We start from the raw sequence: 23,365 nt of genomic DNA, 5'->3' as shown, positions 1-23,365 counted from the left end.
TCAATTACCGAATTGATTTTTTTTTTTTTAGAGCAGACAAGCCTGCACACACGGGCAAAGGCGCGGATTTATAACTCGCGTGGTTTATCGCCTCTGTTAATACGACCACTGTCTAAACAGCTAAATGATCCGCGGGACAAATCCCCGGTGAAGACATCAAAACAAGCGCGGATTTGATGCCCAAGCAGAGAAAAAAGCCGATAAGTCGAAAACACACTCAAACGTATTAATTCCGTGCTCGGATCAATCCAAATGAAAATGAGGTACCGCAGGGCGCAGGAACACACGGACTCCGCCACAGCAGATAGAGATTACCGTGCCGTTTTACCGTGAAGCCAGACTGGTGAGGGAAAGCCCCCCCCCCACACACACTTCTCCCGCTGCCTGCTGAGTTTTGGACACCGGAGCAGGGAAGTCATAGCGGGGAGCTCGTCGGCAGTTGACAGCGGTGAACTCTCGGAGCTCGGATCTTCGCTCCACCGGGAAGGTGTGGAGCTGCCCGTGCTGAATCCCGTGCCCCTCGGACCTCTTCCCAGAGAGAGTCGCAGCAGCAAAGCACAAGCGGACACGGACACTGTTGGTCCCCTCTCCCGCACGATGAAACCGGTAATTAGATGCCCCGATGGGTCCCCGGAGCGTATGGAGGTACCCGCAGCAGGGAGCCGGCAGATGATGATTGAGACCGGGACGACCCGGAGTAGGAGCCGGTGTCTGCCGCTCTTTCTCCTGCTCCTTCTCGGCGGCAGCTGCCACATGTTGCACGGCCAAGGTAAGAGCTCAACTCCCGGGAGTCCTGGGTTCAAATATCAGATGATGCACAAGAGAATATATATATATTAATTTGTGTATTTAGATACATTCATACTGTAGGTGTTTAAACGGTATAAGTGGCATTGTGCAAAGTGTGTAGTCTGAGAACACCTACTGAAAGACTCATATGTAATTGGGACCGTGCTGAACAGGGGGAAAGTGAGATGATGACTCTTAAACTGAAAACAAGGGTGTGATTTATTAGACCAAGTACAGCAGCAGTTTGTCTAATAGTTAGGATGTGTCTAGAAAGGGGGCGGGGGTATTAGGCCAACAACATTGTTTTTTGTAAATTAAGTCAGGTTGATTGTATGAGAGACAGAGATGAGGGGGGGGGTTGTACCTACTACAGTGCATGTGTAAATTATTGTTTTGTAATGATGATGCATAGATTGCAGGATGATGATTGTAGGATTAAGGAATTAAAGATGTTTAGGGGGGGGGGGTGACAGCTTCCAAGCATTGATAATCCTCCTCTTAGTCAATGACCTGCTTGACTACAGCTCTTGATGTGGCACATAGACACATGCAGCCACACATAGTGTATTAATTTAAGTTGCCTCCTATTAGTTTAGTATTAACCCTGTTGCGCTGGCAGGTGTCCAGATTAGTGTGTTTGAGGATTACTGTGTGGAATAATTGTTGAATACAGCATCAGGAAGGAAGACTGATATGATGACATATCGATTCTTGGCCAAAGCTTTTTGTGGAAATTATGCGTTGCTATGTTACATTAATTTATGTGCTTTTTTCTTCTGTAGCTATAGAGAGAGAGAAACTGGATATTTGTTTGTTTCTGTGTGTGTGTGTGTGTGTGTGTGCATGTGTGCATGTAGCTCATGGGATCATGTCAGAGTGGCAAAACAAAAGCACAGAAAAGGTCAGGCTGGTGTCGGCACACAGTTTTCTCTGGGTCACAGATGGCGTGGTGGGCAGAATGTAAGGCTGAGGGATACGTGGAGGCGGGGGTCTCAGGAATGTCTGTGCATGTATGTGTGTGTGTTTTAAAGGTGGGGGTGAGCTATTTGTGAATCCAGAGAGCATGTGTGTGTCGTTTAAGTGCAGGAAAGTGTGTATGTGTGAAAGAGGGAGCACAGGGAGGAGGGAGAGAAAGTCAGGAGGCAGTGTGGCGAAGAGGAGAAGGAGGTGGTGTGAGAAGGAGCAGGGGAGGGAGAGGGGAGTGGTAGGAAAAGGGGGTTAGAAGAAAAAATGGAGTGGGGGTTAGAGAGGGAATGCAGTGCACCGTGATTGTCACTCAGAAAACTGTGCCTGCAGTTCAATCGATGATGACGGTATGACAACACCTCTGTGTGTGTCAAAAGTTGCTCTCCTCCCCCTTCTTTTTCCAGTCATCACACTCATCGTCTTTCTTCCCTCCCTCCTAGGTGTTGAGGAGGAGGTGGGAGACGGAGGGATGCTGTGGCTGCAGGGTCAGCTCCTTCCGTCTTCCCTATAACGTCAAGGTCTCAGCAACGGTACTGAAGTTACCAGCCCCCGCTCTCAAACCCACCAACCCCTTTCAGCTGTCTTGGCTGAAAGGAGGGTCTCCTGCTGTGAAATATCTATACCTCAGAATGGCTGGCAGGGGTTATGTTTGTATGTACGTGTGTGCTGTGGGTAGGGGGGTGAATTGGGAATTAGTGAAACAGATTCAGGATGAGGCTGCTGGGGGGGGGGGGGTTATTGATTTGATAAACTGTGCCAGGCGGCCAATCGAAGGCTGTAGATTTTCTAAGTTCCGACCCCTCTATCCCCAGCATTTATTAGAACATTTTATTTTAGGAGAAAAAGGATGAAATTCATGAGCCTAAGCTGATCCTCCTGATCTCTCCCTGTCTCTCTCTCCCTCGCTCCCTTCTCCCTCTCCCAGTCCCTCTCCCTCTTTCACTCTCTCTCCCTCTTTCTCTCAGTCAATCGATGTCCACACCCCTCCTCATAAATGTGAGACTTTATATGAGCCAACTCTCGTCTCTGGGAGCACATTTAAATAAGCTCATCGATCTTTCATTTTAGAGTTTAAGTGACGGCAGCATTTTACTGTCTCTCTCCTCCTCTTCCTCTCCCCTTTCCTTTCCTCCACCTCTCATCAGCTCACCTCTCAACCCCCCCCCCCCTCACTGAGTGGGTTCTGCTCCACAGCTGTTTGACTGATTCACATTTCCAGCATGGACACTGACAGAGTCTCATTCTAGACATTATATTCTGAGTGAAGTCAAGGATGGGTCACATACAGTGTGTTTCAAAATGTAAATCATATTCTATATCACTAACAGGAAGAGTCCAGAATGCCCCATTATCCACAATATTACTATCGCAAGATGAAAACCTTGCCTGTTGTTAAGAATTTTCTGTTAAACGGTTTTGCAGTTTGACAGCCATGCATTTTTGAGATTTTCAACATGATTTTCAAACATTTTAATCACCCAAATCACATAGGACCATGTAATACTTTGAATGACATTAAAACATGAAATTTGCAGCAGGGATTTCTCCAGGTTTCTCTCAGCATAGCCTTTTCTGTTCATTTGGTTTAGGTGCAAAAATACTTAGGCGCTGAACCTAAGTCTTATGTTAGAAAATGGTAGAAAAAACAATGAACAGTGATATGAACCATTAGGTCTGTACTACAGAGAATGAAGAATGATTTTGTCCCAGTTTATAATGTTGATAATGATAATGGTCTATAAGTAGCCAAAGGGTTATGAAAAAAAAAACGCTGTTCTTCATTATTCCCACCCTTGTCCAAGGTAATTGCATTAAAATGTGACACGAGCATCCCAGATGGTAAACTACTGCACTTCTCTCTAGCGACAATTTTTAGGGCTATTACTAAAGTTTTGTTTTTGTGTTGACTTTGGAAGTTGCCTTCAGGTTCAAGCAGGCAAAACAAAGTTTTATATCGCCTTGCTGCCCCACTTAGTGGATCTATCAATGTGATTAGGTTTGATATGACACATGTCATTGACTCAGCTAAGCCAGAGCTTGATGCTGATTGGATATCTGGGCATGCTTAAATGAACTGAGGCCACTGATATGACATTTGGATGGTGGGCTGGGGGCTGGGAGAGTTCTGCGCGTTATGTCAAAACCCATATCAAATAGACTAGCATGCAACTAATACATGTGCACACACCCACACACATTGACACAAAGTCCTTCTCCCTCATCAGTGTCAAACAGTTAAAGCTGATGTGGAAATTTGCTTAACCATGTTGTAATGAGTCGAGTACATTAGAAGCCTCGTCGAACTGATTATCATCGTTCACGCTGCACAACCTTACCATGACTTCTTCACTGACGCTCTTATGAATCTTATGTTTGTTTTTTACTTTTTTTTTAAATCATATTCCACTGATGGACTCACTCTTTCTGTGATGACCTTTGCTTGCAGCTTGTGAAAACCAATATTTTTAGAACAGCTGTGACGCAATTTGTATTAGAGGCTGTTTGTCACCAGAAGTATTGTAACATGCTCCCATACTCTATCATGCAACCTAAGGATTTTGATGTATTTTTAAACTGTAAATTTAGTGCCAGTTACAAAACAATTATACACCTGTTCTGTTTTTTGCGCACAGAAACAAATTCAATCCCACACTGGAGTAGCTCAAATTGTGGAGGCCTCAGAACAGACTTATGAGTCTAATGGATTGTGTGTGCATGTACAATAGAGAAGGAGAGTTAACGATGGAGAAGACTGTGTGCGTTCGTGTGTGTGTGTGTGTGTTTGTTTGTGTGTATGTGTGTGAGGTAGATGTCAGGTTAGTCAGGTCTAAGAGGAAGTGAGGTCCCTGGTCGACTTCCTTATTTCCTGTCTGTCATGAGGAACAAATCACCACACTTACACAGCAACCTGACACTTGTGTGTCTACCTGTCTCTGTGTGCACCGGATATTTGAAAGAGATTTTAGTCTTAACAGGACTGCAGACTACATACAGTATGTGGTGCTGGGAGGTGTGTGTTTGTGTGTGTGTGTGTGTGTGTGTGTGTGTGTGTGTGTGTGTGTGTGTGTGTGTGTGTGTGTGTTGTGTGTGTCAGATTGATGCTAACCTCCTATCAGTCCTCAGTGTTTTCTTCTCACATCAGAAGAAGTGGCAGCTATAGAGAAGCAGCCAGAGTCTCCTAATGGAAAATAATCACCTGCGTGTGTGTGTCTGTGTGAGAAGTGGTGTGTGTGCGTGTACAAAGGAGAATGAGGCAAGTGCATCTGACCCATCTTCTTTTGTTCAAACATAAACTTGCAGTAGCTGATACGACTTTTTCGGTGAGTGATTAGTTGGGTTGGTGAGGCCATTTAAAGGGCAGTTGGTTCATGTTTCCTTATGCAGCAGTATTACTATGACTGTGGTCAGTTCAAGGCATAAAATATTAAGCATCAAACGTACTGTGTGTCATAGATATAATTACCAGTAGCTTTGAGTGCATGTGAAGTGTCCACATGTGCATTCTTCTGCCCAGTCAGAATGGTTTCCTATCTCTAAAAAGATGCACTTTATAGAACTTTTCCCTGAAAAAGAGCTTTGAAATATGAGCCAAATGGGATACACTCTGGTCTTCCTCAACCTCCCTTTCTGTGTTGAATCTTTTTGCTATTCGTTTTTTTGTCTGTTCTCAGTATCGCTACTCTTCTTTTTGGTTTCTGATCTTTTTTCCCTCCGTGTCTCCACATAAGGGACTAAAGAATCCATTGCTGCAGGCCACACAAGTGGAATGGATGCTATTTTGCCGTTTAGGCCTTGGTGTTTATTATGTAAGATGGGGGAGGAGGTTGCTATTGATCCGCTGTGTTTTTTAAGTTGTCTTATAGTTTTCACGATGGTTATACAGCAAGACATCCAAATAAAACAGAACACCTGCCAAACATGAACGCTACTGACTGACTGAACTGTAAGATATAACAACACGAAAAGACTATTTTATCTAATTGTTAAATAATTTGGGTCATTTTTCAAACACAAAGACCAAAAATCTCTGAAGATTTGCTACGTTCTCTGTATTTTATCCTTGTAAATTTTAGAACATTGTGTTTTGGACTGTAGGTTGGACAAAACAAGACATTTAAAGATTACACCTCGGGTTCTGGGAAATTATGATAGATATTTTTAAGCAATCAATCAAGAAAATAATTGTAAGATTGATCAATAATGAAAATAATCGTTAGTCGCACCTATTGTACTACAATAGTCTATTTGTACTACATAGTTTAAAGATGCCTTTTGCAGGTTACTGTACAGTTGTTCTTAATTGTGTATTGCTTTTATTTTTCCACAATGCATAATAACATTATCTAATAATATTAATACATTAGTTATATGAATTCCCCTGAAACTCCTAATGTAGAATGAATTAAGTGTGGAACAATCACAAGCTCATGAGCTGAACAGGTAATCTTTCATAATCAGACATATATTAAGCCCTTACATTATGCCTGAGGAGTCACAACCTTTAATGTTCAGCATCCAACTATATGACCAAAAACAGTGCAGATTGAGGGACAGGCAGCGCTGATAAACAGCTTTGGTGAGGTGCAAAGAGGAACCACATCAATGCACTCATTGTAAGAGAGGATTTTGTAATGTGGAATATGTGACAATTAGCTTTAAATTATTATTATTGTATCTTGATATGTTGAATTAAACAAGATGGTGACCTCCAAATGCAGGTTTTGTGCAGTTTGCCTGAGGGCCATAACTGCACCCAAAAAGTAATAATTTATTGTTTGAATGTGCTAAAACAATGCTCTTATTAAGACTGAGTCATGAAGAGTCAAAACAAGAATTTCTAGCAGTTGCTATACAAATTAATGCTGGTTACACACTAATTTAATAAGACCTCTGGCTATTGTGAAAGCAGAATGGCAATGGGGAATTGAAAAAAGAAAAATTACTTCCACTGTTGAGGAGTGACAGTGTGCTTGCTTAGCAGCTTACATAAATACCACAGACTAGAGTTATTAATTAAACGTATCAGTGATCTGCTGTGCCCACACCTTCATGGAAATAGAACACATTTACTTAAAAAAAAATTTGAATATTACTGCAAACTTTAATAACTTATTGCACCAATCTCAGTTGACACGATGTATATTGAATTACTAGTAAATTATAATACTTAAGCTTCACAGATTCATGAGTTAAAAAGACAACAAACAAACATTAAAAAATTAATTATAATTTAAACTCAGTCTCTCTTTTTTCTTAGGTGAGTGGCAATAGTGTCAGCACAGAAATGCATGAAAGAAACGGCACCTTGTCTGTACCTTATCCACTATTTTCTTGAATCAGGACACCATGTCATGCATAATCACCTATGCGTCTCCTGACACCAAGTAAGATCATATTTTTTACATTTTTTCCTACATACTACAACTACGCTATGCACAATTAGGTTACTTGAGACTTACAGTATATTAAAATTAGTAAAGCAGGTCAGATTTTTGAAAGATATGATTTAGAGCTGAATAGCTTTGTATTAAGGCAAATTAGGGTACCTTACGGTCTTTCTTTGACTTTCCATTTTCATACAGTACTGTATGTAAATGGAAATAGAAATATCTGTCAATATAACACAACTCTATAATACATCGTTGCTAAGTTTGGCCTCTAATGAAACTGTAGTGCTCATTCAACACCTTCCTGTCCCCAAAGATTGAATATTATAAACTTTAAAAAGCAGGTGTTTATTGCATGGCGTTTGTACTTAATACTGTATGCAGAAATACATAAGTACACTTTACATAATACATTTTCAGGGATTAAGAAATTGGAGGTGCCCCAACTTTAGATGATTGGTTACAGACCCTCTGTCTGTAAAAAGGCAGTTATGGAACAAACTGTGTTACTACACACTCTGATGCATTATTAGGACAATACTGTACTACAGGAAGTAGTACTGTATATTGCTATCAGAATGATGAGAAAAAGGCAAGTAACACAGGAAGACATGACGGAAGACCAGCACAGTCCCCAGGCCAAAACTGGATGTAGCTGGTTTGGGATGAACTGGACAGAAGATGAAAGCAAAGCAGCCTGCAAATGCAACACATTCTTGGGAACTTTTGCAACAGCGTTGGGACAAACCCTCTGAACAATGTTTCATTTCCACTGTAGAAAGAACGTCACAAGTGTGTTTGGCTGCTGGATGAGTCAAAAATTTAAATTTCATAAAATTTAGTTTAACGAGGAGATTCCATTATTCCTTGTTTTTAAAATATCCAATAGTTTATTTGTTCTATGCTTAAATTTCAGAAACACTGAGACATTGAATTATGTAAATTTAAATAACAGCTGGAAAAACTGAGGTGTTCTAAAACTTTTGAATGGTAATGTATATTAAAGTATTATCCCTAGAAAGATATTCAAATGCTATGAAAAAATAGGGACGGAAAAACCTTGAACAGCAATACTTTAGCAATACCAATTTTTTGTGGAATTTAATTTTGGCTGCTTATTTGTGCTTGAGACATTTTGGGTGTTTTCTTCCTACAACATCTAATAAAATAGGACATGAACAGCAGGGAAACCAAAGGTGCCAGACGAAAAATAAACCACAGTCACAAAACACCTTGTCAAATGTGAAAGGGGTAAAGAGTATGTATATTCAAAAATGTCAAAAAACTCTCACATTGATAGATTCGTGAGAATATAATATCACAACAATGTTCTCTTTTTTTGAGATAACCCAAATGTGATGGATAGTTAGATTCTTTTCTGAGTATTTTCAGTGTTTTTGAAATAAGTGACAGTCAGATGAAGATGAGACCAGAACTAATAAATGCAACCAAGAGCCACTGTGACAGTTTCATCATATGTAGTACATTTAATGGTGCTTAATGGTATTAAGAACTTTAAACCCAGCGATAGCAATAAACAGTGCAAAGTTGTTATCCAGAGCAGAACACCTCTAAAATGGACCACAGACAGCCATGTGAGGATTAATCCCTAATCAAGGAAATAATTACATGGGTTCCACATGTGGAAAAAAAAATGTGTGTGAAACTCACTTTGCCTCATACTGTATACTGCAAGTTTTGTACCGTATGTCCCACAGTTCTGTTAAAGATGACCCTGTGACATATTTATCACCGTATTTCTTTGGTTTGCTTCCTTTTTTCCAGACCATCCTTTCCTTCCTACTTAAGGTCATGCTTAGACTGCTCACTTAGTAGTGAGATAGATGTTAGGAGATCTTAACAGGAATATATGTATAGCGGTTTCAATAATTACTCAGTAATATTTCTGTACAGTTATTGTATTTTCATGATTGCTCTAAAGACAAGGTTCATATGACCAAGAGTGAGACAGCTGTAAATGAATGACAGTGAATGAAAAATGCAAAAATTTCATTCATGAAAATAAATTGAACTTTTAATGAAATACTGGCTTCTTTATGCAAACAAAGCCAAGTTTTAAGCTTCATATCCTTCATTAGTAATGTCATTTGTGCATAACTTTTCAAGGGCCTCTTATTTAGGTCTGCTGCTTTTGAACAAAATTTTTTTTCAACAGACCTCAATGAAATTGTATCACAAGATCTTTGGGGTATTATAATATTAGACTGTAAAATGAAAATTGCGTTTTTATTTTTGGCATTAAAGTCCTTGCCACAGCTAGGGTTAGGTATTGTTTCAGTTGAATTGATTCAGATTCTGCTTACGAATCTCAGTTCCAATTCCAATATTTTTTTCGAGAGGAAAAAAGAAAAAATATTTCAAGAACAAAAATTAGCCTGCTTTTATTCTTGGCACATTTAGGCTATAATCAGTAAACTGTCAACTGAGACAGGAGGGTTTCTTTTTCCCTTCATTTGTAAAAATAAAAATTACTCTCTTATAATGAATGATAAACAGAAACAACTATGCGGCCGCCTCTCCAAGGAAGGCTCTGACGTCAACACTATGAAATGTAGATATCTAATTAGAAAAATTTAAACAATTCTTCTCTTAAGTGATATTAGCTCTTAATTGTTCTACCTGATATCTGGGACAGATCAGACTAACTGTCTTCGGGACACAAACAGTATCTCTATCTTGCACAGTGATATGCTCCCTCAGCATTTGCAGTATGTGGAGGATCTGTCCACAGGTGGGACTCATCCACAAAAAACTGTGGATGTGCACAGAACTCGCATGAGTTGGAAAAAGTCGTCTGCCTCTCTGAAGTCCTCATCTGTTAGTCGAGTGAGTCACTTTTGGAAAGAAAACATTTCCCATGTTCAGAAATCAAATTATGAACTATTCTTCAATCAAAAAGTAACCACTTACTATTCCACTTATCGTGGTAATTGAATTATTCATCATGAATATCATCCCATTATGCCACTATGGATCACAACACATCACTGCGCTCAAAAGCTGTCATACCTGTCCCTCTCCATTGGATTTCTCAGCCGTTGATCCAAAGAGGCTGCTTGAATTGCAGGATACTGCTCAGGAACCTCTCAAGCTTGAGGTAAAGAGAGCTCCAGCGAGTTCTGACGTTGAAAAGGACAGTGTGCTGTGGCAGGTCTACAACACACACAAACAACAATGATCATATTACAGTGAAAAGCCAGTAAAAGATGAACTGATTTCCAAAAGGCATTAATTTAAAGGTGACACATTTCTAATATTTTAAGCAAGATTACTTTTTTATTTCCATCTTTTACAGTGTCAAAATATCAAAAAAGGAAAAGGGCCCGAAACAAAAGTTTGGGTACCCTGCATGGTTAGTACCTACTTGGCAAGTATCAAAGATTGTAAACGCTTTTTGTAGATACATACAGTATATATTGTATGTATACTGCACCATTTTGCCACAACATTAAAACTGGTAACTGGTTTTAATGTTGTGTTGACAATAATATCTGTTTAACTTAATGATGAGTATTAATTCTTACTCAGAAAGTGTTGGTCATGGATGACCTCTTCATCCACAGGGTTACATTCCCGATCTTTGCTGTCCATTTTGCCACTGAGGTAATGGTGTACTTTGAGCCCCAAGATTAAGCGTGTGTCCCACGCAGCGTATTTTAATGACACGCAGCTTTTTTACTGCATCATCCATGTCGTATGCATTATCCACTGTGATAGCTGCAACTTTGCCTCTTATCAAAAACCAAAATGTCCCCAGTTTCCTTGGCTGCCACAGCCCTGGTTTGTGCTTTGTAGACGGCTTTTGTTTTAAGGACTTTCTGAACCATCTTTACCTCAGTGATATGATGTGCTGTAACTGTAATGTAATGGTCCTTGCAAATAATTGTCCAGCCTACTGGCCCTCTATGTTGTACCTGGCTGGTATCAAGTGATTGGACAGGCTATCCCCTGAGGGAGTTTTGTATTTGGGATTTAAGGCCTTGGTCATCTCCCTGCAGAAAAACTTAACACTCACATTTTTATGCTACACCTAACACAGGGTAGCCCAATTATAGTTTACTGTAGACTATAAATGTTAGATATTCTGTCAAATACTTCTGATGTGCTATTACACAGGAATATATCAAAGAAGGCTGAAATCCATGAATTTTGCTGTGAATAACCAGATATCAGATGCCTTTTTCTGCAGTCAGTCATGGTCCAGGATGTATACAGAAGTGTCTCCGCTCACAAGCTTTGTTGACGTACTGCATAACAAATGACACGATGTTAGGTCCACGTAGGAGGTCCTTGCAGATAAGTACAATTTATGAACTGTAAAATGCACAATGCTGTTTGCTCACGACCACGACTGAAATATGCAAAAGTTCAGAAGTGATAAGCAGAATTGAAATGCACGTCTCTTATCAAATCCACAGTTTTTAGAAATTTGGAACCAATTCCAACTTGGAACGGTTCTTGATGCCTAGGCCTAGCCACAGCCTTCTTTTGTTTGAAACAGAAAAATCAGATTAAGACTAACACCACAATGAAACCAAACCATCGTGATCATGAATTGGTTTTGCGTTGGATAAACTGGTGGGGTGGAACTAATATTGTTAGCAATATATACCTCACAGTTTTAGAGAAATATCAGGTCGTAATTGGCCCATGACCTGGTCCAGAATGGGGAAAAAACATTACATGTAGCCAAACCCTTAAATGAAACTGAATAAATGCACTTCTCATCAGTAAATGTTGTACATTATTAATTTATTGGAAGCAGTTATTATTCAGCATATTTCACACTGGAGGCTACACATGAGGAAAGGAATTTTCTTTGTAATTAGTATCCCTGAAGTCAGTGACAACCTGTAATATTGCAGATATGATAGTTAAAGTGGTTCATGCTCTGCCTAAGCAGAGCACAAAATATAATTATTGTATATTATTTATGAGCATTATGTTCTGCATGGGCATTATAGAAATATAATTGATACAGATATATTTACATGCATGTCACATGCCCTCTGTTTATAAATATTTTGACAGTTTATGTAAATATATTTTACCCACATATTACTTTCCATATGTTGGACTGTAAAATGAGAATATGGAGTATAGGAGTACTGACTTAGTTTAAGATGCTTTAAAATTTGGATTTATGGAAGGTAATCCCCTTGTATGATGCTGAAAAATCACAGATTTCAGGTTCCTGTGACATACACAAGGTAATTTAGGGACAGATTCCTATTTACAGGAAAAACTGGTAGAAATAAAAGAGCAGGTGGGTGGAGATACATCACACACACACACACACACACACACACACACACACACACACACACACACACACACACACACACACACACACAGACACACACACCTAACACCTGGGAAATGCCTTTTAAACCCTAGCCTTGTCCTGCCAGTCATTTAGGGGTAGCACTAGATTGGGGTTAAGAGCATCTTATAGTGAGGTGAAGAAAGTGACCAATCCAGTATGTTTCAGTCGGTATTGGGATTCGAACTGGCAACCTTCCAGTGGATAACACCCCAGGCTGTCTCTTGTTATTGCTGCACTTTTTCTCCATTTATCTCTCTCTACTTCTTTCCTTCCTCTCTGTCTCACTTTTCTTCCTTGCTTTCATTGAAGCCATTTTACAATGGCGTTCGCAGGGCGTGGAGTGATATGGAGTGTAGATTTTTCAGTCGAAGAACAGCAAATGTGCCCCCCCCCCCCATTCACCCCGTAGCAAATGCACCTGGCTGAGGCTCATTATTTGTTTGCGTATGGTTTCATTGTGGTGGGCCCATCAAGCTATTTGAATGGAATCTTTGCATAGTGAATTGCCAGTCACAGAATATTACTGAGGTCAGGCGGGGTGAGTAGAAGTGCGGGAGTTTGCATCATTGTGTGTGTATCAGAGCAGCATGATTTACTTGTTCAGTGCAAGGGCTTTACCCTGCTGCAGGTGTGTGTTCTCAGCTTGAAGCGTTTGATCTGGCACTTGCGTTTGAGAGGGTGGCTTTGTGTGTTTGCCTGTATGTGTGTGTTTGTGCACACTTGTCTACGTATGGTGATTGATGCTATAGGGTCAGACCAAAAACAAAAAAACCCCCAAAAACAACAAAATAAACCCTTGATCTCATCTAGAAATAGGCAGGAAGTACATGTATGTATGTGTATGTGTGTCTGAGTGTGTGTGTCTGGCCAGAGGTTTTTTTTAGCTTAGTCCTTTGATCCAAGCTAGAGGTGGGCATACCTCTTTGAGGAGCTAGCCAGCAGTATGGAGACTTGGCTTGTAGTACAGAAGCGTGTGTATGCGTGTGTCAGTCAGTGAGTGTATGTGGGGCAAGTATATGGCCAGAATCAAAAAGGGGTGGCTTGTGTTTCTATTGCGTATGTGAGTGTGCATTAGTTCATGAGTAGCACACAGCAAAAACCCCTGCTGTTTGGCATGTTTATGTCCGTCTCTTCAATAATATGATACCGTATGTCTTAATTCTGCTCTGTTTCCAGACTGATGGACATTCCCTCCTGTGAGTCCAGCTTTTGGCTCTGCCTTTTACAGTGATTGTTATCTAAATGGCTTGGGGAACATAATGACTTTTTTTGAATGGTAAACTGATATACATAGAAAGGAGGGCAGACTATAAAATTCACAAAAATAATGCCTTCTTGAAGCAGGCACTTAAACAGCACAAAATCAATTTTCTTTCCATTTCCTGTAAATACACTGTGATGTGATTATGTCTCCCTGTCTGCCTCGCCGCTGGGATTGGAACATTCAGATTGACATCCATTCAGATGAACTAGTAGCTAATTTTCCAAGGTAACATGCCATATACAGTATATTGGAGAACAGCATATTTTCAGAGAAGCGGAATATGGGGGGTGCATTGATTAAGAATTTGCATAAATTGTTCTTGTTTTATTACCACCTCCACAGTTCGACCCCAATTTAGATCTATGATTCAAGTTTTTGCACAGTGGTGCTGCAGTTGTGATTTTACACGTACACCCCTGTGTGTTAATTCCATTTCTGGAGTTCCATGCAGGGATAAGAGGCGTTCTGCAAAAATGAATCATTGCATTAGTGCTGGCAGAGCACTGAAGTCGTGCACACCATCAGCTCACATAATCATTAATCATATTTCAACAAACGACCAATAACTTTCTATCAAGACAATGAGGAAATTTTGACAAGCTCTCAGTCAGTTTCGGATTATTACTGTGTATTGATGCTGGTGGTTGTGCTGTCTACCTCGACCTGCTAGTTTTCTTCCTTCACAACCCCAGCCTGTTCTAATGTCTTCACCAAAGTTGGAAATTCACAGATATCACTGTGTTGCTGGTTCTACTCTGTGTAACCCTTGGTTCTGATCAGTTATATATTTCTGACAGATGACATACAGAGTTTAAAGGGTCTTAATGAACAAGGCATTGAAAAGGGATCAGGATCATAGCTAATATCAGTTTTGCACATCACCTTGGTTCGTTACAACATTTCACTCACAACACCGGAGAGTGTTGTAAATGAAATGCCCATGCACAGTAATTTTACTTTAAAAGGCCATTCTGTTTTCAGATTTTAGACTCTAGATTTTATATTGTATATGTTTTTACTCTTTGATTGGAAATACATGGTCTCATTGCTTATACTGTATATTTTGTTCCAATAGTTTGTTACAATTACTGGGTTCACTTTTCCACAACTCAAATTTTTTTGCTAATCTGGAGCCAGCATTGATTTGTGAAACACTGCTTCTTTTAAAGCAAAGTGTACGTGAGCTACCAATTTTAGTTAAAAGTACTGTATCAGTGTTTTTGAGTACAACAAACATGCTATGTTTAAACAACTAGTCAGTCAAAATCTTCCTAATTTTAAATGGATGTTTTGACTTACATGGTATTGAATAGATAATGATCAAAATGAGCTTCCTTTAAAAACAGAAAAGAAAAGTGGTGTTGATTGATGGATGAGGAAATGAATGGGCACAAATGAATGAGAAAAAATGCTGGTATGAAGAGAAGTAATCAAAGAGAGAAAATGAGTAATTCAAAGAGAAAGTAGGAGGAAAGAGAGAGAGGTTGTCAGTTATGGGGTCACTGGAGTAGATGGATGGATGAGAGAAGACAGCACAGAAACTAAGAAACGTAATCAAAACAAAGTCTAAGATACTTAGTTAAGACAGATGAAGTGAGTTCCTGAAAGAGAAAGACCAAGAAGAGAAAAAAGAGTTTGTTGGCTTTGTTTATTTTCTTTACCATTCTTCTACTCTCCTCATACCCACTCCATCTTTCTCTCCAATCGTTACATATCATTTTTTTCTTCCATCCCTGCCCGCGTTACATCTTTCTCTCCTTACTACCACTTATGTCTCTCCTCCACTCTTTGTAATTGGGAAGGGGCGGTGTACACAAATTCATCTCATTGAGTGCACATACACACTCACACACACGCACATCATTCTTACAGACATTTTTTTTTTTTTATCCTGTAGTAAAATGAATGCGTGTGTGGACTGAATCACAAGTCATCTCTCACAGGATTCACTTTATCTTGTGAATGTGGGAGCAGAAAGAGAGAAAGGCAAACAAATGAAAATAAAATGAAAGCATTCGAGCGAAAGAGAGAAATTAATTATCCTGTTTGCTTGTTGATGCAAACCATTCAGTAGTACCCTGTGCCAAGCTGCTGTAGAGTTTGCAAACACAAGTGAACATTTCAGGACGCACACAGAAAGATACACTCTCACACCCTCAGTTATCTTGAGTTATATTCCAACCTGGTGACTCCGCTGTGTTTAGTATGGTGGTCATGTTTGACTCTGCAAAATGTTCATGACAGTCAACAGTGCCGGTCAGTGTTTTGTTTGAGTTTTCAACCTGTCATCATGACATTTTTCTCCAAATGTTTGTGTATAGTGTCTGAAATATAAAGTAAAAATTTGAAAAAAAGGTCAATATATATTATGGAGTACAATTAATAAAAGACATATAGTAATAAATTACGTACCAACTAAAATGGTATATCAAGTATATACAGTCCAGTCTGTAAGTATTTTTTCGTCCTTCAGGCTCTGAACTTCAGCACATTAATTTGAAGTTAAATAATGGATACTACACTGAAGGGCCAAGTCTAAAGAGGAGATCGTACAAGTAAAGAAGACAACAAAAATAAACAAGGAAAAATCTTTCACAGAGACATCAAAGTTATTAGTTTGCCAAAATAAACTGTTTGGTACAATCCACGGGAAAACTAGGAAATGGCAAACCTCCAGAAAATCATTTGCTTGGTGAAGAAAAACCCCCTTATGACTGCACAGCAAGTCAAAAATACTTTCCAGGATGTGAGGAAACATGTTTTCTTGTCAATGATCAAGAGAAGACTTCATGACCATGGGCCCCAGGAATGGTGCTGGGCTGTGAAGCAATTTTGGCATAGTGTCCAAACTGCGTTACTGTAACTTCTGCATTCATCATGTCACACACACTGCCGCAATCAGCATTTTCCCATACAGAGTCACTGGAAAAGGAGCGACTGTTACATAAGTCTAAATAATGATTTCACAGACCCTGTGAAATGACTCTTCATCATTGGGATTTCATTCAGTATCCATTATTTTATTTCAAATTGAATGTGCTGAAGCACACAAGACGAACAAAAAAAAAAGTGTAGTTGTCCAAATACTTTGGGTCTGGATTTTATATTTTGTATAGCTGCAATCGATTAGATGATTAATCAGTTAGTTGGTTAATCGTTTAGTGGATTGACTGAAATGAATCTGCAACTATTTTGAAAATTGAATAACTGTTTTATCCAGACATTTCATGTTTCAAGCTTCTCAGATGTGAAAATTGAATGCTTTTCTTTGTTCAGACATGATTTTAAACTGAATATCTTTGGGTTTGGACTGTTGGCCGGGCAAAACAAGACATCTGAAGACATCGCATTGGACTATCAGAAATTATAACAGGCATTTTTCACAATTTTCGGACATTTTATAGATTAAATTATATTCAAACAATAGAACAATAATCGATTAATCGAGAAAATAATCTGCAGAATCATAGATATTGAAAATTATTGTTAGTTGCAGCCCTAATAGTTTGTTTCTTGAAAGAAAACTGTACATTGCTACTGTTTGATAATGCAGGAGTGGGCTTATTGCCAGTGTAATAACGTTAAGTAAAATTACATTTTTCACGCAGGCCCTCTCTAGATTACACCTTGCATCTTGTGCTGCTTTGACATGACAGCAAAATAACAATCTTTAATGAATTTAACATTTAATTATCTACTCTTATGAAAAAGGACATGACATTTATCAAATAGATCACTTTAGAAACTAAAAACTGTAAATGAGCCAAATGACATGACAGGATAATTTTTTAAATAGATGATACCCAGAGCCTCCCTGAGAATTACTTTGTTCTCCAGTGGCATTATTCAGGAGCCGGGTTGATGTTGTTTGATCTATATAGATGCTACTAAATCCTGTATGATTAGCTGTGAGTCAGGACTATCAAAAGTTTATAGTGTAGTCAGTTTAATTATAAAGAAGGTTAATAACCTAAATCAGTTGTGTTGTGTAAATAGTTTACAGCCTCAGAAACAGGGGAAGCTACTTGGTTTACTACACTTTATAGAATGTTTTATCAAGTATTTACTTGGTTTAGCAAGTTGTTATGGGAATTTTGACATTTTGTTGAGTAAAGAATTAAATGATCACATGAAAATATAATTAAAATATTAAAACTAGTGGGTAGGCGTTCCTTAAATGCAATCATGAAGACAGCCAGAATGTTTGGGTTTTTTTTGTATTTGCTGTAATGAATTAATTTCAGTGTGTAAATGTACCCGGATATTGCTAACTGAATACATACTTTTAAATCATATGATAAAAGTATGGGCAACAGACAACTATGTTTTAATATACATAAAGTTACTGTAGTTGTTGCCAAAGTGCATTGATTTTACAATTTTCTTCTAATATTGACATGAACTGGGATTTTTTTGTCTTTTGAAATGTGAATTCAACTCAAAATTGACATTGTCTGCCCTTGAATTGCTGTATGTTAATATTTGGGTTTCTGTATAGTAATATTTGGGATGGTCTGCTTTGTGACTCACAGATGATGGCCTCAGCTCTTCTCGTGACCCATTAAACTATCCATTGCTAATAAAGGTGGATGAGAGGAGCTAATGTGATTGGCCCTCATTCTTTACACCAAGTACACCTGCTGATACTGCAGTTCTCCTACTAATAATATATTCATCCTGGTTCAACATCTCCACATCATGCCCTGCTGCACCAGGGCTGTTCTTGCACTTTGGTCACTATGATGGTGGGAATTACTTGTTGACACTTACATGTTTGCGCTCAGTTCAGGAGATTAGAGAGCAGCATGTTGTTATTGTTGGGATTTTATTGAATGGCCGAATCGATTTGATGAGAAGTGATACAACAACTGATTAACTGTTTTAAGCATGTCATTAACCTTCTCTTAAGGCCTACAATTGAAAGTACACTTAGTCAGGCTTAACAGTTCTTATTATTGAAGTTCTTACTACTGAATAATGATTAAATGCTCTCCTCTTTAATTCTAGTCATTTAGTGTCTACAGTTTGATTTTTCTTGTTTTTCCACAAAGACAGCCTGCATTTTTATATCCACAATGAGAGTGTATACCCATATTGGATTTTGGACAGGACTTGAGATAGGGAGATGTTGGATAATAACCCGAATAAAGGTGAACTTGAAGGCAGTTAATCTCAGCAGAATTCTGTGTATTTGGCATCTCTCAAATGTGACTGAGAGGAGAGCACATATGTGGGCTTCAGTACAAGGTCAAAAATCATGTTTTGCTATTTCAGGATTATAAAAGGAGTAAGATCATGGTATGAAAAATAAGAGTTACATTAAGCATCTAAGCATATAAAAAATAATTTTATATAACAGAAGATATGGAGAAGAGTGAAGCTCCTTCACTGACTTAATCAGTTGCCTGGTAAAGCATTGATTCATTGCTCAAGAAAAGACACAAAACCATATATTATTGGCTATAGTTATTGATGTTTTCCTCAGGAAAAACCCATGATCGATATGTCCACTGCCAGGTTACGTTTTGCCCTCAGCAACAGAGAAGTCAATGAAAATGTTCTGTTGCTCACAATAGGACAATCTAACCTGTCCTACTGTACTCACCATCCCTGACATGATTTTTTTTAAGTGAATCCCTGAGGCGGGTTAGATGCCACAACAGCACAGGGCTCAGCTCTGCTCTTTGTCCAGAATTCATGGACACCCACGCACCTGCTCAGTTTTGAGAGCCAATTTGTACCAATCTACGGTAAATATGTCACGCATGGACAAAACAAGGTCTGACTTGCACAGTGAAACCAAAAATTTTTATCCGGCCAGTGTAACATTGGTATTATAACAGTAATCTATAATAGTTCTCTGTAATAATATGATAGTGTTCTCTGAAAGGCTCTGTGTGGGTTTCGCTCCAATAATCCACTGTTCTAAATGTCAGTCCATGGCTCTAGGCAAACATTATGCTGATTACTGCAACCATCATTTCTAAACAGCTCCTCATGCCCAGCAAACACACCTTGAATGGCCTTTTTGTTTGCGTTGTGTGTGTGTGTACGTGTATGTGTGTTTGTTTGTTTTTTTGCCTGTATTTGGATCTGGAATTTCCTGTTCTCTATAGTTCTTGGCAAAACCTGCTTGATTATGTGTTTTCAGTGTCACTTTATCTGACATAGTGGCTAATTAGGATGTCAGTTGCTCATCAAAGTGTGTGCATTTTGGTTGTGCGTGCGTCTTTGTGTGTGTGTATATTTGAGCATTTTTGTGCATCAGGAGTGAGGATAATTTGCGGTGTGTCTGTGTGTTTGTGTATGTGAATGGGCTTTTAAACCAGCTGCTTTAAACACGCTCAACACTGCTGAAAGAATTTCAAAGTCTTCAGCACCTCCCAATCTCAATCCTCTCCAGTGTCTAATGTAATTTTTTCCCCACTGGCCCACTTGGCCAGCAGAGCAGAGTTTTACTGGCCCCTTGTATATTTTCACTGGCCTGGCAGCTGAAAAATGAAAATAACTCTTTCTTTCTATAATTTAGTAATTATAGGGGCCCTATATTGCAACACTTATGATAAAAAGACATTTCAATCATTCCCTTACACTATAAGAAATTAGTTAAATATTTACATAATCAAAGAGCGCAATGTACTGTATGGACATTGTAAAGATGCCATTATTATTATAATTGTAATTATTGTTGTTGTTATTATCCGGCCTTGCCTTATGCAAACGAAATCTTGATTATTGAGGCAGTCCTAAATTTGGCAAGGGTGGGAACAATAAATCAAATGCACCCTTCCAGGCACTCTGTGTGCTGAGGAAGTAGCTAACAACACCATCATCTGATGCCCATCATAACCAATGAAAGTCACATCGGTTGTGTAGACTGCTGTCTGTGTTGTTGGAATAAAACGTAACGCTATGAAACATCATGACTTATTTTTTCTCTACCTGGGAGATTTCTGCATGAAAGGACTGCCTCCTAAAAACCCACAGCACTTGACATTAGATAGTCAGCTGTAGTAAAAGTTGAGACGTTTGCTTGTGTTAGTGTTAGGCCAGTATAGTCACTGAGTAGTGAGCAGCTGAAACAGAAAAGTCCATGCTGGTCACACATTGGAACCTGTGATAAGCAATTTAAAAACAGTGTGACTATTGTGTTGACCTACCTTTAGTAGATGTGTTTTCTTTCTGAAAAAATATCTCAAAGCGAATTATAAACAGCTGAGCGCCAAACAGCAACAATAGCTATGGGGAGAAAGGACGAGTATATGATCATGTCAGTATTTTCAGATTTCTATATTGATTTTAGCACCGGACACTAAACTTAAACAGCCTCAGAAGTTACCATAGCTGTTAGTTCAACGCAGCTGGCTACAGGCCTAGCTAGCTACAAGTACCTCAGCGAAGTGTCTAATATTAGGAATAACATTAGATTGCTATATGAGATAACACCCTCACTAACAGTCCCGTTTTGGGTCTAAACACTACAATGAGCAGATTTATAGTAGTTCTGAACTTTGATTTACCTTTGACATAACATATCGGTGATACTTTGGGATCTCACGCCCATTTCGCTCTAAAGAAGAGCGACAGTAGCTGGCCTGGACGGACCAGTGACAGATAAATCAACTTGCCCTGCATAAACTTTAACTGGCCCTGGGTCGTTCGGCCATTGGTTATGTTGGACCCTGGTCTCTCTCCGTCTGTCTCTCTGTCCTTTTCCCCGTGCTGCTTTCCCTTTCCCTCGCTATTCTTACCTCACGGTCTTCCTGTTGCTAGTCTAAATCTAATTAGCTTGGATCATGGATGTATTAGGCCTCTATAATAGCACAGCTGGGCCTCCCTCTCCTTTCACACAAACACATTCACACTCAGTGCACAGCAGACATTAGATGCAGAGCTATATTGTCATAAATGAAAAGACCAAGGGAGACGGAGGGAGGGACAGGCGAATTTTGTGTGTGTGCTGGTGAAGGAACAAAACTGTATATAATACAAGGTCAATTATATGTGCATATCCTAATATTTCTCTGCAGCAATGACTCCCCAACACAATCAGGAACATATTGAGCTAATGTATCCCAAAAAAAAAGAGAATTTATGAAAAGCTAACTCTGAGCAAAAGTAGAGTATAGCAGCTGTCCAAGTTATACTGACATAAACACACAAAGACAAACACACACGAGTATACAGCACAGCCTACGCACATATACGTTTAAGAGGACAGTATATGGATCCACTTGGATAGAGAAAAACTGCTCTATTCTTAAGTTTTTCGGTTTTCTGCAGCAAAAATCTGCGGAAAAAGCGAACTACATTGTGTTGCACAAACACACATCTAACTATAAATGGAGGCACCTTGGTCTATCTGTCTGTATTTCGATTTTCTTTCTGTGCGATCGACTTCAAATTTTGCGGGTGTAGGACCCAAAGAAGTGCAATGTCAACTATGAAGTTTTTTGGATTAGTAGTTCTTGTGAAAGCTTCAAACATTGCTTTTTTTTACATATTACTTGACATCAAGAAATAGGCAGAACTACACAACGAGGGCAGTACAGCACCCGGATAATTTACAGTGTGGACACGCCAGGGATTTAACTGCAATTACACTTTCTATGTCGTCACCCAGACACTATCAGAGTTTAGTGGAGCAGCCAACTCCAGAAATGACGTGTTTACTCTAGCATTGCAAGGGGACACAACTATGTCATGGCAGGTGTATTGCTCAGGACCCAAGGAAGGGTATTGTCGAGTGTGAAGCTTTTTGGATGATGCTCTCAAGAAACTTGTGAGCTGGATTAACGCAGGCCAAGCAATCAGCCCCTACCGACAGGCACATTTTGAGCAGACACTGCAATAGTGTTTATATAGGCAGACACACACACACACACACACACACACACACACACACACACACACAAACAAGTTAACGGAATGACATGCACAATCTAAAAGCTGGTTTATGTGCTGACCAAGTAGTAAGACACAAGTTTAATTGGTAAGTGTCAAGGTCAGCTGGGATTGGCTTTAGCCCCTAAGTGACCTCACAGGAAAAGCGGTATAGCTAATGGATAGATGGATGGATAGTTTCCAAATTTCAAATTTCAAGGAGTTTTGCAGATCCTCTTTCATTTCCCCCCATTCTCTTGTTCTTTTCTTGTACTCTCTGTCCCGTCTTGGTCTGACTGTGTCTTTTCCATGCTGACCCCCCACACACCCACACACACCAACACACCCGCCCCCCTCCCCTCCCCCCTGTGGTGTCACATTACATTCAGTCTACAGAAACTTTCCTTTTTCATTTCTCCCACTCTTCTCACCGCTCTGACTGTCACTTTCCACCCCCCTTTCCAGTTTCCTTCCCTTTAATCTCACTTCTTGTTCCCCTCTTTCCCTCAGGCTCCATACAAGGGGAAGGGGATGGTAACCCCATGGATTAAAGTTCTCAGTCGATAACGACAGATTTCCATCAGTTAGCTTCCAGAGAGGCCATGTATGAGATCAGTGCAGATCCGAAGGGGAAAAAAAGCAAGGGGAGGGGCTGTGACACCATGAGCCGTGATGAAAACATTACATGTAGAACATAGACTATTTTGAAAGATTAAACAGACAGTTAAT

General features: G+C 39.4%; 1 protein-coding gene across 1 annotated transcript in view; it reads left to right on the top strand.

Annotated features, from left to right (window-relative positions):
- Nucleotides 1–597: 597 nt before the first annotated feature.
- LOC120800465 (protein sidekick-1-like) overlaps nt 598–23,365 on the top strand; it is a 240,610-nt gene continuing 217,842 nt past the window's right edge. Inside the window, exon 1 of the mRNA XM_040146590.1 lies at nt 598–769. Coding sequence (XP_040002524.1) covers nt 598–769 — 172 coding nt within the window. The remainder of the gene's footprint in view (nt 770–23,365) is intronic.

This window comes from Xiphias gladius, chromosome 15 (genome assembly GCF_016859285.1).
Source record: "Xiphias gladius isolate SHS-SW01 ecotype Sanya breed wild chromosome 15, ASM1685928v1, whole genome shotgun sequence".
Lineage (NCBI taxonomy): Eukaryota > Metazoa > Chordata > Actinopteri > Istiophoriformes > Xiphiidae > Xiphias > Xiphias gladius.
Note: the sequence above shows the minus strand (reverse complement) of the source record. Positions and strands in the feature narration are given on the sequence as shown.